The sequence below is a fragment of the Schistocerca americana genome, chromosome 3 (genome assembly GCF_021461395.2).
Source record: "Schistocerca americana isolate TAMUIC-IGC-003095 chromosome 3, iqSchAmer2.1, whole genome shotgun sequence".
In the NCBI taxonomy this organism is placed as follows: domain Eukaryota; kingdom Metazoa; phylum Arthropoda; class Insecta; order Orthoptera; family Acrididae; genus Schistocerca; species Schistocerca americana.
The window spans coordinates 887,853,889-887,870,666 of NC_060121.1; the positions used below are offsets into that span (position 1 = coordinate 887,853,889).

The window sequence follows — 16,778 nt, forward strand, 5'->3', positions numbered from 1 at the left end:
CGAACACGTGGAGGCGAACGTTAGCCGGACGAGGGGGGTAGCTCCAGCGCATGGTCCAGCCGCGTGGCTGGGAATTCCATTGCGACGCTGTGTCGATGAAGACACGCCGGGGTGCCAAAGATGGCGGACTTTGTGAAACCTTAGTGGCAGGCAGTTCACAGTTCGTATAGAATTTAATAGTAGCCAGATGAATCATGATACCTCAAAAAGAAACATATACATTCCCATTATTTGCACGACGGTTCTAATGGTGTAATTAGATTTTCAATATCCTTATTAGTTTAAAATTTAGTATCTGACTTTAAATGATACAAGTAACACGCAGCAACGAATTTCCAAAATATAAACGCTTCATCCGATTTTGTCGGTAGATGTGTCTTTAGAAATCTATTAGTGTAAACCTAAATTGGTATGAATTACAGGCATGTGACTTGAATAGTACATGAGTTACTGGAGGTCAAAGTGGCCGATTACTATCGATCGCGTCAGGCCATAAGTACTCTACAGTAACACGAGAAAACGGTAGCAGCATGCTTATAAATATATTTATTCATCTGTGTCTTTGTTTATATCCGATATATACTATTCGTGAAGAAATTGGTTAAATATTTACTGTGTTTTGGAAAGCAAGGAGACTTTAGGCTACTGGCCTACCTTTTGTTCTATTCCTTTGATATATTTTTATTTAATTTGTTTATGTATCTAATAATGTGTGTTAGAGCGTGTTTATGGTCCAGCCGTAGGAATATTTATTTAATTTCAAGTTATTTCAATGTGACTCCAGTATTTCGTATGTGTTTGAATATCGCTTGATACGGGCAAGTCTTCAGGTCCAGATTGTATACCGATTAGGTTCCTTTTAGATTACGCTGATACAATAGCTCCCTACTTAGCAATCATATACAACTGCTCGCTCACCGACAGATCTGTACCTACAGATTGGAAAATTGCGCAAGTCGCACCAGTGTTTAAGAAGGGTAGTAGGAGTAATCCATCGAACTACAGATCTATATCATTGACGTCGGTTTGCAGTAGGGTTTTGGAGCATATACTGTATTCAAACATTACGAATCACCTCGAAGGGAATGATCTATTGATACGTAATCAAGCACGGTTTCAGAAAACATCGTTCTTGTGCAACGCAGCTAGCTCTTTATTCGCACGAAGTAATGGCCGCTATCGACAGGAGATCCCAAGTTGATTCCGTATTTCTCGATTTCCGGAAGGCTTTTGACACCGTTCCTCACAAGCGCTTCTAATCAAGCTGCGGGCCTATGGGGTGTTGTCTCAGTTGTGCGACTGGATTCGTGATTCCCTGTCAGGAAGGTCGCAGTTCGTAGTAATAGACGGCAAATCATCGAGTAAAACTGAAGTGATATCAGTTGTTCCCCAGGGAAGCGTCCTGGGACCTCTGCTGTTCCTGATCTATATAAATGACCTGGGTGACAATCTGAGCAGTTCTCTTAGGTTGTTCGCAGATGATGCTGTAATTTACCGTCTAGTAAGGTCATCCGAAGACCAGTGTCAGTTGCAAAGCGATTTAGAAAAGATTGCTGTATGGTGTGGCAGGCGACGCTAAATAACGAAAAGTGTGAGGTGATCCACATGAGTTCCAAAAGAAATCCGTTGGAATTCGATTACTCGATAAATAGTACAATTCTCAAGGCTGTCAATTCAACTAAGTACCTGGGTGTTAAAATTACGAACAACTTCAGTTGGAAAGACCACATAGATAATATTGTGGGGAAGGCGAGCCAAAGGTTGCGTTTCATTGGCAGGACACTTAGAAGATGCAACAAGTCCACTAAAGAGACAGCTTACACTACACTCGTTCGTCCTCTGTTAGAATATTGCTGCGCGGTGTGGGATCCTTACCAGGTGGGATTGACGGAGGACATCGAAAGGGTGCAAAGAAGGGCAGCTCGTTTTGTATTATCACGTAATAGGGGAGAGAGTGTGGCAGATATGATACGCGAGTTGGGGCGGAAGTCATTAAAGCAAAGACGTTTGTCGTCGCGGCGAGATCTATTTACGAAAGTTCAGTCACCAACTTTCTCTTCCGAATGCGAAAATATTTTGTTGAGCCCAACCTACATAGGTAGGTATGATCATCAAAATAAAATAAGACAAATCAGAGTTCGAACAGAAAGGTTTAGGTGTTCCTTTTACCGCGCGCTGTTCGGGAGTGGAATGGTGGAGAGATAAAATGATTGTGGGTCGATGACCCCCATGCCAAGCACTTGAATGTGAATTGCAGAGTAATCATGTAGATGTAGATTTAGATGTTTGTGAGTGTACGTTGGATTGAAAACATGGCGGGAGCGCTCTAGCCAATCACAGCGCTCATGAATGGGGAGACTGGATGGAAGCGAGTTCGGGAGAGGAGGACATGGGGAGTTCTGGCGGTGCGGCAGTTCTGGGGAGTACTGGACAGGACATGGAAACTGCTGGACGTGAAGGCGCGACGGAAAGACTTAGTGGAGAATTTGCACGCGGTCACGGTGGATAGAAATATTCCGGTGTGCCGACCTGTGCTGTACTGTGGTTTCCGTGGTTTCTGCCGTGAAGTCGTAGTATGCATTCAGGAGTGAATATCTCGCGAGCTAATTACGTCAAGTAGAAATCTATTGTTTCCATCTTATTCAACTTATATTTTATTTAATTGCTGGACCATCGACACCAGTAAGTGTTTTGCATAAATATACCGCATTCTCAAAAGTACTTCTACTATCGTACTCATCATGTAAAGTCGTTAAGATAGTGCCTGCACAGTTTAATTGCAATTTTCATTTATAAATTTGTATGTCACTTTCATAATTCGCAATTGCCGTGTGATAGAAACCTTCGACCATTCGATTCATGAGTGCATTCTTATCGTATACTGTAGACTCAGCAGTATTTGGCCTGTAATGCGGCAACTACGTATCCCAGCCCATAGACAACGAAACTAGCCAAAACTTAAAAATTTCAACTTTGTGTCAGAGGGTACGTAGTTCAGGCCCACCTCATTTCATTTATTATTTATGGGAAAGCCCGCAAGGCCATAACAACAACAACCAAATAGAATGATTACTTAGGCTCAGTTGATGGTAAAAGAGGTGGGAGATTTCGGTTCATTAGTATCATGTCGGAAAAATGCAGCGATTCTGTAAAGGAGGCTGCTTAAAAAACACATACCATAGAATATTTCTCAAGTGTGCGGGACGCATACCAGGTAGGACTAACAGGTGGTATTGGATGTATACAGAAAAGGAAAGCACGAATGGCCATGAGTTTGTGCGACCCAAGATTGAGCGGCACGAAGAAAACGTGAATATGTTAACACTTGAAAGCAGGCGCCAACTATCTCGTAAAACCTACTTTCAAAGTTTCTAGACACAATATTAAGTGGAGAATTTAGGAACATGCTACAGAAGCCTTCGAATCGCTCTCATAGGGAACTCGAACAAAAAAATTACGTTAATTACGGCACGCGTAGAGGCATGTGAACAATTATTATTGTCCGGCTCCATACCTGAATGATGGTACAGTAATAAGTATCCTCTGCCATGTACTTCATAGGGGTTCTTCAGTACGGTTTTAGATGTAAACGCAGTGTCCTCCAGTTTTTAGGGAGTGTGAAAACTACAATAGATGGAAAATCATTAAGATCTGCTTTGTTTGCGGGTTAGTTGCTGGCTGTTATGAATTTCGTAATCTTTTTTGTCTGTCACTGACAGCGCACCAAGTTTAAGTGTTTCGCTGTCTGCATTGTTTGGGACGATTTCGAGGGGAGGAATTGTACAACTGAGAGAACTTAAAGTTCACCACATTTTTGGGACAGAGGGGATTTTTGTAGATATTCTGTTTATTTATCATTAAACAACTGTCAGAAAAGACCTGTGGATATATATAAAAGAGATACCTTTAACGTTCATCGACCTAAAATAAGTGTATGATATTGTACCGACAGCTAAATTGTTGACAGCAATATAGATACATGAAGAAAATTATAGTAATGTTCCCAAAAGTTTAAATAAACATGAGAATAATTAAGACAGACGTCTCGTTTTCATATCACTTCACTGTAAATAGCTGTGTCAGACAAAACTGTCATCTTTCAACGACATTATTCGAAATATGCACTGATGGAACGTTTAAACGCTGATACAGAATTCGTAATCAAATGGGTGTCCACCGAGGTGAAAATTTTATAATTTACTGTTTGCTGACGACCAGGTTGTCCTAACAGAATACGAGAATATACAAATACTCGCATATGGTGAAGAAACTTATTACTGAACACACAACGCATGTTTAAAAATAATAATTGAAAAATAAAATAAAATTTTTTTGGCGTGTTATAAGAGTTGATGACTGAAAATAAAAAAGTCAGTTTTTGGATGCATGGGGTTCACTGTTACTACTCAGGGAATTGATCAACAGGTAGGACTAGCTAGAGCCGTAACTACACAGCTAAAATTGCCATTACTAACATGAGGGTAAAGACAATGATCCACATGTTCAAGTCATTTGCGCATATGTGGAGAGTACTGTACCTTTTATAAAAAGTTAAAATCAACCATTAGCACTGTAGATAAGCCTTTTTTTTTTTTTTTTTTTTAAAGAAAGAGGGTACTGTGGCTTGCTCTTGTGACATGAAATGAGAACGAAAGAAATTACGAGGCGAATACTAAATCAAAAAAAAAAAAAAATGATTTTTTGATGTTATGGAGGAAAAGCAGCTGTGATGATATGATCGCATGGTGAGATTACAGGGGGAGTGTCGGTAACAAAAAACTTGGAAATGGATCCCTGTGAAGAGAGGGAAATGAGGGAGGTCAAGGGAAAGTTAGGTTGAGGGAATAAAAGTTGCAACAGCAACAATGAAGACCAACGGCCTTGCCGCAGTGGTAACACAGGTACCCATCAGGTCAGCGAAGTTAAGCGCTCCCGGGCTTGGCTAGCACTTACTTATTACTGCACAGTTGCCAAGCGGGTTGAGGAGCTACTTGACTGACAAGTTTCCAGTCACGCAAACAGACAACGGTCAGGAGAGCGGTGTGTTGACCTCGTGCCCCTTTATACCTACATCTACATACATACGATACGGTGCGTGGCGGAGGGTACCTCGTACCACAACTAGCATCTTCTCTCCCTGTTCCACTCCCAAACAGAACGAGGGAAAAATGACTGCCTATATGCCTCTGTACGAGCCCTAATCTCTCTTATCTTATCTTTGTGGTCTTTCCGCGAAATATAAGTTGGCGGCAGTAAAATTGTACTGCAGTCAACCTCAACTGCTGGTTCTCTAAATTTCCTCAGTAGCGATTCACGAAAAGAACGCCTCCTTTCCTCTAGAGACTCCCACCCGAGTTCCTGAAGCATTTCCGTAACACTCGCGTGATGATCAAACCTACCAGTAACCAATCTAACAGCCCGCCTCTGAATTACTTCTATGTCCTCCCTCATTCCGACCTGATAGGGATCCCAAACGCTCGAGCAGTACTCGAGAATAGGTCGTATTAGTGTTTTATAAGCGGTCTCCTTTACAGATAAACCACATCTTCCCAAAATTCTACCAATGAACCGAAGACGACTATCCGCCATCCCCACAACTGCTATTACATGCTTGTCCCACTTCATATCGCTCTGCAATGTTACGCCCAAATATTTTTCGACGTGACTGTGTCAAGCGCTACCCTACTAATGGAGTATTCAAACATTACGGGATTCTTTTTCCTATTCATCTGCATTAATTTACATTTATCTATATTTACAGTTAGCTGCCATTCTTTACACCAATCACAAACCCTGTCCAAGTCATCTTGTATCCTCCTACAGTCACTCAACGACGACACCTTCCCGTACACCACAGCATCATCAGCAAACAGCCGCACATTGCTATCCACCCTATCCAAAAGATCATATATGTAGATAGAAAACAACACCTGACCTACCACACTTCCCTGGGGCACTCCAGATGGTACCCTCACCTCCGATGAACACTCACCATCTGCACTCAGTGACGCCTACCAGCCATGGATCACACGGCGGTCGGTCGGTACCGTTGGACCTTCTGAGGCACAATAAACAGGAACAATAAAATTACAAGAAGACGAGAGGCGAAATAAGAAGTTGTGGCGCTTAGAATCCCACAGTATTTCATGCTGCAGAAAAACTTGCCTCAAGGGCAGGGGGTTAAGTATAGAATGAGCTTTGAAGGGGCTACCAATCACTAATTTCTAAAAACATGTCATTGCTTTTTGTCATTCCGGTTTGAATACCCCTTCATCATAAGATTGGATTGGATCTTAGGAGGAATTACTAATCACTTGAGGCATATGAAAAGAGTAAAATGTCGAAGTTATAATCTCACATCACGGCTCCAGTGAACAAGAAATAAGGCAGAGGACAACAAAAGCCTAAATAGCAATCAATAAGCTAAATTCCATCCTTTGGTCAGAAATATTAAGAAAAAGAGGAAAAAATGTTACCTGAGTCAATAATAAAAACAATTTGTTTGTGTGGAGGGCAGCCCTGGGAAATGACAAAATGACAGAGAAGACAACTTTAAGATGCGAAGTTGCGTGAAATGGCCTAAATAACTATAAACAACTCGCTCTGGATCTCTGGATATATATGTACGTTTTCACCACATGATAGTACGCTAAGGGATATGTACTTTTATATGTCATAAAAAGTCTTAACTCTTGTATCTGTCAAGATATTAAAGCAAATATGTTCCTTTGAAATAGAATGATAATTTTCTGATGATATCCGAAATCACTTGACAAGACGAGTACAGTCATATAACGCTTTGGATCAAGGAAACGAGGTAGATGAAGTGTTTCTTGATTTGCGAAAAGCATTTGAAACTGTACCACACCTACGCTGATTGTGAAAAGTACGATCGTATGGGGTATCACGTGAAATTTGTGACTGGACTGAGGACTTTTAGTAGGGAGGACACAATACGTTATCTTGGACGAAGAGTCCTCGTCAGGTGTAGAAGTCACTTCGGGTGTACCCCAGGGAAGTGTATTGGGACCGCCGGCCGAAGTGGCCGTGCGGTTAAAGGCGCTGCAGTCTGGAACCGCGAGACCGCTACGGTCGCAGGTTCGAATCCTGCCTCGGGCATGGATGTTTGTGATGTCTTTAGGTTAGTTAGGTTTAACTAGTTCTAAGTTCTAGGGGACTAATGACCTCAGCAGTTGAGTCCCATAGTGCTCAGAGCCATTTGAACCATTTTTTGTATTGGGACCCTTTCTGTTCATGTTGTATATTAATGACCTTGTAAACAATATTAATAGTGAAATCAGGCTTTTTGCAGGTGATGCAGTTATCTACAATGAAGTACTATCTGAGAGAAGCTACATAAATATTCAGTCAGATCTGGATAAGATTTCAACGTGGTGCAGAGACTGGGAATTTGCTCTAAATGTTCGGAAATATAAAATTTTGCACTTCACAAAACGAAAAAAATGTACGAGGCGTGTTTTTTTAAGTAAGTACCGTTTTGAAATTAAAAAAGACATGCTAAGATATCTCAATAATTTTATTTGTACATGAAAGCCTGTACCTTAATCTACTTTTCTACATAATTTCCGTCAATATTGAGGCACTTGTCATAGCGTTGTACCAGTTTTTGAATATCCTCCTCATAGAAGTCTGCCGCGTGACTTGTTAACCACTGCATAACCACTGTTCCGACTTTGTCATCGTCTTGAAGACGCTGACCGCCCAACTGTTTCTTCAAGTGCAGGAACAGATGGTAGTCACTGGGCGCGAGATCGGGGCTGTACGGAGGATGATCTAGAGTTTCCCATCGAAAAGATGTGATGAGATATTTGGTCTGATTCGCCACATGCGGACGGGCATTGTCTCCCAGCAAAACGATGCCCTAGCTCAACTTCCATGGACTGTTGCTTTGATTCTGGTGTGACGAAGGCCACCCGTGTTTCATCGCCCGTAGCAATTTGGCTTAAGAAATCATCACCGTCGTTGTCGAGCCGCTCAAGGAAAGTCAGTGGACTGTCTAAACGTTTGGTTTTGTGCACAACCGTCAACATTTTCGGTTCTCAATTTTCGGTAATCCAAGTGCTCGGTCACAATGCCATATAAAACACTACGAGAAACATTTGGAAAGTCATCCCGCAAGGAGGAAATCGTAAAGCGTCTGTTTTCTCTCACCTTATTGTCCACTTCCTGCACCAAACTTTCATTAACGACCGAAGGACGCCCATTCCGTTGTTCATCATGCACATTTGTGCGGCCATCTTTAAATGCTCTCACCCACTTTCTTACCATTCCATCACCCATAATGTTTTCTCCGTAAACTGCACAGATCTCACGATGAATATCGATCGCTTTTAGGCCTTTAGCAGTAAGAAATCTTATAACAGCCCGTACTTCACAGTCGACGGGACTCAGAATTATCGGAGGCATCTTAAATAGTACACAACGTAAACAAGGAAAAATCAGACTGTAATGGCGTCAGTGCGTAGATTAAGGTACAGCATTTCATGTAAAAATAAAATTTTTGAGATATCTTAGCACGTCTTTTTTAAATTTCAAAACGGTACTTACTTAAAAAAAACACGCCTGTAGTATCCTATGACTATAATATGAATGACTCACTGTTGGAATTGACCAACTCATACAAATAACTGGGTGTAACATTTTGTAGGGATATGACATGGAATGATGACATAGGTACAGTCTGGGTAAAGCAGTTGGTAGACTTCGGTTTATTGGTAAAATACTAGGGAAGTGCAATCAGTCTGCAAAAGAGATTGCTTACAAATCACTCATGTTCTAGAATACTGCTCAAGCGTATGGGACCTATACCAGATAGGACTAACAGGGAATATTGAATGTACCGGTGGCTATACTTAAACTTTCCTCATTTAACACTTTATAATACGGAAACTAATTGCCGTAAGAGTACGAAACTTGGTAGCATTAATGTCGAGAGTATGTGGTGCATGATTTCCATCTGTCACAGCGCCACAGTCCAGTACCAACTATGGCCACCAGGTGTCGTGATCAGCCATCGTGATTCACAGAGCCACACACCTGATGAGTTTCAGTGCACTTGTTGACGTGTCAACATCAGCTTGGACGGAAGGAACTGGGCATTATTGGCGAAGCTCTATTATCAAAACAACAGTAATGCTGCAGCTGCACTTCGAGAATATCGCCGGCTGAAAGGATTATGGAAGGGTCCTCTTTCTCCACCTGCTGTGCGGAGGTTGACGAAAAGTTCGAATCAGCTGGAGAGCTCGGCGTCGCTCTGGGAAGAGGCCGACGACCGGTTGCACCACAGGTCGCTGGTGAAATCGTTGTTGCTATGGAAGACAACGCTGCGCGCAATTCCCGATCGTCCGGTAGTGCGCGTGCTGTGTCACGACGGTTGAACATCGCTTGGTCCACTGTATAGAAGGTGCTTCGAACTATTCTCAAATATCCCTACAAGATCCATATCAAACTTCCTGGCAGATTAAAACTGCGTGCGGGACAGAGATTCGAACTCGGGACCTTTGCATTTCGCGGACAAGTTCTCTACCATCTGAGCTACTCAAGCACGACTCACGACCCGTCCTTATGGCTTTACTTCCGTCGGTACCTCGTCTCCATACAATTGGACGTATCCTCTGCCATGCACCTCACGTTGGTTTGCAGAGTATAGATGTAGACGTACATGTACACTATTGGCCATTAAAATTCCTACACCACGAAGATGACGTGCTACAGACGCGAAATTTAACCGACAGGAAGAAGATGCTGTGATATGCAAATTATTAGTTTTTCAAAGCATTCACACGAGGTTGGCGCCGGTGGCGACACCCATAACGAGGAAAGTTTCCAACCGATTTCTCATACACAAACACCAGTTGACCGTCGTTACCTGGTGAAACATTGTTGTGATGCCTCGTGTAAGGAGGAGAAATGCGTGCCATCACATTTCCGACTTTGATAAAGGTCGGATTGTAGCCTATCGCGATTGCGGTATACCGTATCGCGACATTGCTGCTCGCGTTGGTCGAGATCCAATGACTGTTAGCAGAATATGGAATCGGTGGGTTCAGGAGCGTAATACGGAACGCCGTGCTGGACCCCAACGGCCTCGTATCACTAGCAGTCGAGATGACAGGCATCTTATCCGCATGGTTGTAACGGAACGTGCAGCCACGTCTCGATCCCTGAGTCAACAGATGGGGACGTTTACAAGTAAACAACCATCTGCACGAACAGTTCGACGACGTCTCCAACACCATGGACTATCAGTTCGGAGACCATGGCTGCTGTTACCCTTGACGGTGCATCACTGCAGGAGCGCCTGCGATGGTGTACCCAACGACAAACCTGGGTGCACGAGTAGCAAAACGTCATTTTTTCGGATGAATCGAGATTCTGTTTACAGCATCATGATGGTCGCATCCGTGTTTGGTGACATCGCGGTGAACGCACATTGGAAGCGTGTATTCGTCATCGCCATACTGGCGTATCGTCCGGCATGATGGTATGGGGTGCCATTGGTTACACGTCTCGGTCACCTCTTGTTCGCATTGACGGTACTTTGAACAGTGGACGTTACATTTCAGATGTGTTACGACCCGTGGCTCTACCCTTTATTCGATCCCTGCGAAACCCTACCTGTCAGCAGGATAATGCACGACCGCATGTTGCAGGTCCTGCACGGGCCTTTCTGGATACAGAAAATGCTCGACTGCTGCCCTAGCCAGCACATTCTCCAGATCTCTCACCAATTGAAACCGTCTGGTCAATGGTGGCCGAGCAACTGGCTCGTCGCAATACGCCAGTCACTACTCTTGATGAACTGTGGTATCGTATTGAAGCTGCATGGGCAGCTGTACCTGTACACACCATCCAAGCTCTGTTTGACTCTATGCCCAGGCGTATCAAGGCCGTTATTACGGCCAGAGGTGGTTGTTCTGGGTACTGATTTCTCAGGATCTATACACCCAAACTGCGTGAAAATGTAATCACGAGTCAGTTCTAGTATAATATATTTGTCCAATGGATACCCGTTTATCATCTTTCTTCTTGCTGTAGCAATTTTAATGGCCAGTAGTGTAGTTAACGTTGAGGCTGAAGTTCTATCCATGTAGTAAAACTGATGTAGCAAAAAGTAATATAAAAGCTGAAGAAACAACTGACACACAGAAATATCGAATATGAAAGATGGCAAAGTAGGAGAGTGGAAAAAACAGATGTGAAGTGGTCAGAAGAATGGTTGGTTGATTTGGGGGAAGGTACCAAACAGCGAGGTTTATCGATCCCACCGGATTAGGGAAGGAAGTCGGCCGTGTCCTTTCAAACGAACAATCAGGCATTTGCCTGGCTCGACTTATAGAGATCACGGAAAACCTAAATCAGCATGGCACGACGCGGGTTTGAACCGCCGTCCTTCCAAATGCGAGTCCAGTCCGCCGCCTCGCTCTGTCAAAGCAGTAGAGATAACAACAGTGAACAGATGAAAGAGCACTGGAACAAAAGAAGACGCACGTGGTCGTTAGTTGGCCTATCCGTGAAGGTCAAAAATAGGCGCCAGCGGCCAGAAGCGGGCGGGCTGTTTGACAACACAGCGAGGACAGGGCGGGCCTGCGCCAACCGCGCCACAGCGCAGTTCGGCGACAGACGCGGCACGCACACGCACGCACGCACGCACGCCACGCGCCGCTCGTCTGGACGCTGACGAGGTCGCCGTCGCGCCGGAGCAAACGCAGCCAGCTGCGTGGGCGGCGCCGCAATCCCCGCCCGCCTGCCTGCCTCCTTTCCGCAGCAGACTGCCGCCCCCACGTCAGCACTGACTGGTGGCGCGGCTTACTGCGCGAACCGACGGGTCACTCACCGCTTCCAGCCGCAACGCCGTTTAGACTACACCGAAGAGCCAAAGAAACTCGTACACCTGCCTAATGTCGTGGAGGGCCCCCGCGAGCACGTAGAAGTGCCGCAACACGAAATGGCATGACTAATGTCTGAAGTAGTGCTGGAGGGAACTGACACCATGAATCCTGCAGGGATGTCTGTAAATCCGTAAGAGTACGAGGGGGTGGAGATCTCTTCTGAACAGCACGTTGCCAGGCATCCCACATATGCTCAATAATTTTCATGTCTAGAGAGTTTGGTCGCTATCGGAAATGTTTAAACTAAGAAGAGAGTTTCTGAAGCCACTCTGTAGCAATTCTGCAACTGTGGGGTGTCACATTGTTGTGCTGTAATTGCCATAGTCCGTCGGAATGCACAATGGACATGAATGGGTGCAGGTGATAAAAAAAATGGTTCTAAGCACTATGGGACATAACATCTGAGGTCATCAGTCCTCTAGACTTAGAACTACTTAAACCTAACTAACCTAAGGACATCACACACATCCATGCCCGAGGCAGGATTCGAACCTGCGACGGTAGCAGCAGCGCGGTTCCGGACTGAAGCGTCTAGAACCGCTCGGCCACAGTGGCCAGCTTGCAGGTGATCAGACAGGATGCTTAACGTAGGTGACACCTGCAAGGTCGTATCTAGACGTGTCAGGAGTCCCATATAACTCCAATTGCACACGCCCCACACCATTACACAGCCTCCACCAGCTTGAACAGTCCCCTGTTGACATGCAAGGTGTTGTGTGACGTCCTTAGGTTACTTAGGTTTAAGTAGTTCTAAGTTCTAGGGTACTGATGACCATAGATGTTAAGTCCCATAGTGCTCAGACCCATTTGAACCATTTGACATGCAGGATCCATGGCTTCGTGAAGTTGTCTCTGTGGTGTCACCGCCAGACACCACACTTGCTAGGTGGTAGCCTTTAAATCGGCCGCGGTCCATTAGTATACGCCGGACCCGCGTGTCGCCACTGTCAGTGATCGCAGACCGAGCGTCACCACACGGCAGGTCTAGAGAGACGTACTAGCACTCGCCCCAGTTGTACAGCCGACTTTGCTAGCGATGCTACACTGACGAAGACTCTCTCATTTGCCGAGAAGATAGTTAGCATAGCCTTCAGCTAAGTCAATTGCTACGACCTAGCAAGGCGCCGTATTCAATTGATATTTATTATATGAAGCATGTATCATCAAGAGCGATGTTCCACAATTATGGATTAAAGTTAAGTATTCCAGAAGCAACGTACTTTTCTTTATAGCATTCATTACGTATCCTGTTTCAGACCTCACGCCAGCCGGCGTGAGTTTAAGCGCGTGCCTTTCGGCTTCCTCTCATTGTGTCTAGGCTGTCTTGTCTAGACACAACAGTCTCCATACCTGTGCCACTTCCACTCACTCGATACAAATTGAAACAAGACTAGTCCGACCAGGTAACGTGATTCCAGTCATTAACAGTCCAATGTCGGTGTTGACGGGCCCAGGTGAGCGTAAAGCTCTGTTGTCACACAGTCATCTAGGCTACAGGAGTCGGCCTTTGGCTCCTAAAGCCCATATCGATGATGTTTCGCCGAATGGTTCGCACACTGATACCTGTTGACAGACCAGAATTGAAATCCGCAGCAATTTGCCGAAGGTTGCACTTCTGTCACGTTGAACGATTCTCTTCTGTCGTCGTTGATCTCATTCTTGCAGGACTTTTTCCAGACGCAACGATGTCGGAAATTTGATGTTTTATTGGATTTCTGATGTTCACGATGTACTCGTGAAATGGTCGTACGGGTATATCCCACTTCATCGTTACCTCTCAAATGTTGTGTCCCATCACTCGCACCGCGTTCAAATCCACTTAAACCTTGATAACGGCCGGCCGCAGTGACCGAGCGGTTCTAGGAGCTTCAGTCTGGAACCGCGCGACGGCTACTGTCGCAGGTTCGAATCCTGCCTCGGGCATGGATGTGTGTGATGTCCTTAGGTTAGTTAGGTTTAAGTAGTTCTAAGTTCTAGGGGACTGAAGACCTCAGATGTTAAGTCCTATAGTGCTCAGAGCCATTTGAACCTTTATAATGTGCCATCATAGCAGCAGTAACCGGTCTAACTGCACCAAACCCTTATTGTCTTACATAGGCGTTGCCGTATTCTGCCTGTTTACGATCTCTGTATTTGGATACGCATTCCTATACCAGTTTCTTTGGCGCTTCAGTGCACAACCGAGGAGCGGAAAATGGAGGGAAGACTGCAGCCCAAAGTCTCTGTGGCGACGACGTCATCATTAGGACAGAGCCATAACTGGGCGATCCTGCAACCCTTGTGGAACTGCCAACACAGTACGACCCTGCCATCTGCCTGTGTCCCCCCAACCCCTTCAAAACTGCAACGCAGTGACTTTTCCAAGCACTTGCCAAGGCCATACCATCTGCCCAGACTAGTCCTCACCACAACGGAAGAGAGAGAAATAAAGTTATTCCATTACTTCTGATTACAGATTAGAATTCCATATAAAATTCCGAATAAACTGATACCTAACTCCGAGCAGTCGAAAACTATTTAACAGTGCATCAAACGTGATCTACATATACGTCTACATCCATACTCCGCAAGCCACCTGACGGTGTGTGGCGGAGGGTACTTTGAGACCCTCTATCGGTTCTTCCTTCTATTCCAGTCTCGTATTGTTTGTGGAAAGAAAGATTGTGGGTATGCCTCAGTGTGGGCTCTAATCTCACTGATTTTATCCTCATGGTCTCTTCGCGAGATATACGTAAGAGGGAGCAATATACTGCTTGAATCCTCAGTGAAGGTATGTTCTCGAAACCTCAACAAAAGCCCGTACCGAGCTACTGAGCGTCTCTCCTGCAGAGTCTTCCGCTGGAGTTTATCTATCATCTCCGTAACGCTTTCGCGATTTCTAAATGATCCTGTAACGAAGCGCTCTTCTCTCCGTTGGATCTTCTCTGTCTCTTCTATCAATCTATTTGGTACGGATCCGACACCAGTGAGCAATATTCAAGCAGTGGGCGAACAAGTGTACTGTAACCTACTTCCTTTGTTTTCGGATTGCATTTCCTTAGGATTCTTCCAGTGAATCTCAGTCTGGCATCTGCTTTACCGGCGATTAATTTTATATGGTCATTCCATTTTAGATCACTCCTAATGCGTACTCCCAGATAATTTATAGAGTTGACTGCTTCAGTTGCTGACCTGCTATATTGTAGCTAAATGATAAAGGATCTTTCTTTCTGTGTATTCGCAACACATTACACTTGTCTAAATTGAGATTCAGTTGTCATTCTTTGCACCATGCGTCAATTCGTTGCAGATCCTCCTGCATTTCAGTACAATTTTCCATTGTTACAATCTCTCGATATAGTACAGCATCATCCGCAAAAAGCCTCAGTGAATTTCAATATTATCCACAATGTCATTTATGTATATTGTGAATAGCAACGGTCCTACGACACTCCCCTGCGGCACATCTGAAATCACTCTTACTTCGGAAGACGTCTATCCATTGAGAATACATGCTGCGTTCTGTTATCTAGGAACTCTTCAATCCAATCACACAATTGGTCTGATAAACCATATGCTCTTACTTTGTTCATTAAACGACTGTGGGGAACTGTATCATTGAATTAAGACCACTAAATTAATCTTCCCATATCCATAGACAGTACCGAGGCTCTGTCTACATAGAGAACCCTCGGTTAAAGGGGGCAGGTCAATTTTAGCATTAATTAATACAGAAAAAGTCCAAGATGGCGAAATCTAGATTGCTGTTCTGACCGTTATTTCAGATTGACGCGATGGCGGAGGCACGCACTGTTCTCCCGTCTTCGGCGAATTCTCGCCAGTTTAGGGCACTCAACGTGAGGGGTGGAACTCTACCACGGCAGATGGCCAGAACAGCAGGAACGGTTCCACTTATCATGCCAGTTAGTTTGGCTACCAGGACTTTTTCGCGTACCGCGGGGGTGCACTGTAGCTCATCGACAGAAAAGGAACAGGAGATTAGTGTTTAACTTCCCATCGATAACAAAGTCGTTAGAGACTGAACAGAAGCTTGGATTAGGAAAGGCTAGGGAAGAAAATCGGCGTTACCCTTTGTAACGTTTTTTATAAAAGTGTAACATTCCTAAAAAATTTATGTGTTTGTTTGCCACTGCTTATGAAAAGCGTAATGTTTCTGTTCTGCAAATTTACCGTGTGTTGAAAGTATATTGCGGAGACATGGCTTAGCCACAGCCTCGGGTATGTTTCCAGAATGAGATTTTCACTCTGCAGCGGAGTGTGCGCTGGTATGAAATTTCCTAGCAGATTAAAACTGTCTGCCGGACCGCGACTCGAAATCGGGACCTTTGCCTTTTGCAGATAAGTGCTCTACCAACTGAGCTACCCAAGCTCGACTCACGACCCCTCCTCACAGCTTCAGTTCTGCCAGTACCTCGTCTTCTACCTTCCGAACTTCACAGAAGCTCTCCTGCGAGGTACTGGCAGAATTGAAGCTGTGAGGACGGGTCGTGAGTCGTGTTGGGTAGCTCAGTTGGTAGAGCACTTGCTCGCGAAAGACTGAGATCCTGAGTTCGAGTTGGCCCGGCACACGGTTTTAATCTGCCAGGAAGTTTCATACGAGCGCACACTCTGCTGCAGAGTGAAAATATCATTCATTGCTGTGTGTTGTTGAGCAAAGTGTGTGCTTAATCAGTTTTACTGTTACCCAAAAATATTAAACAACTGAATCTGGACAGCCAATGCGAAATGCCCACAATGAAATTACAGAGGGATTAATTTACCCAGTCTCGTGAGCGCCCTGCGCAATAAACTGACAAAATTCACTGTTCAAATAATCAATAACGTAAATTTTCCTTAGTTTGCTACGGATGTAATCTTAGTAGTCTC

The 16,778-nt window shown here is 44.5% G+C and overlaps 1 protein-coding gene across 1 annotated transcript in view; it reads left to right on the plus strand.

Moving 5' to 3' along the window:
* The first annotated feature begins 4,386 nt into the window (after positions 1-4,386).
* LOC124606471 (leucine-rich repeat protein SHOC-2-like) overlaps positions 4,387-16,778 on the plus strand; it is a 108,584-nt gene continuing 96,192 nt past the window's right edge. The window contains exon 1 of the mRNA XM_047138452.1: positions 4,387-4,425. Within this exon, the coding sequence (XP_046994408.1) occupies positions 4,387-4,425 (39 nt within the window). The remainder of the gene's footprint in view (positions 4,426-16,778) is intronic.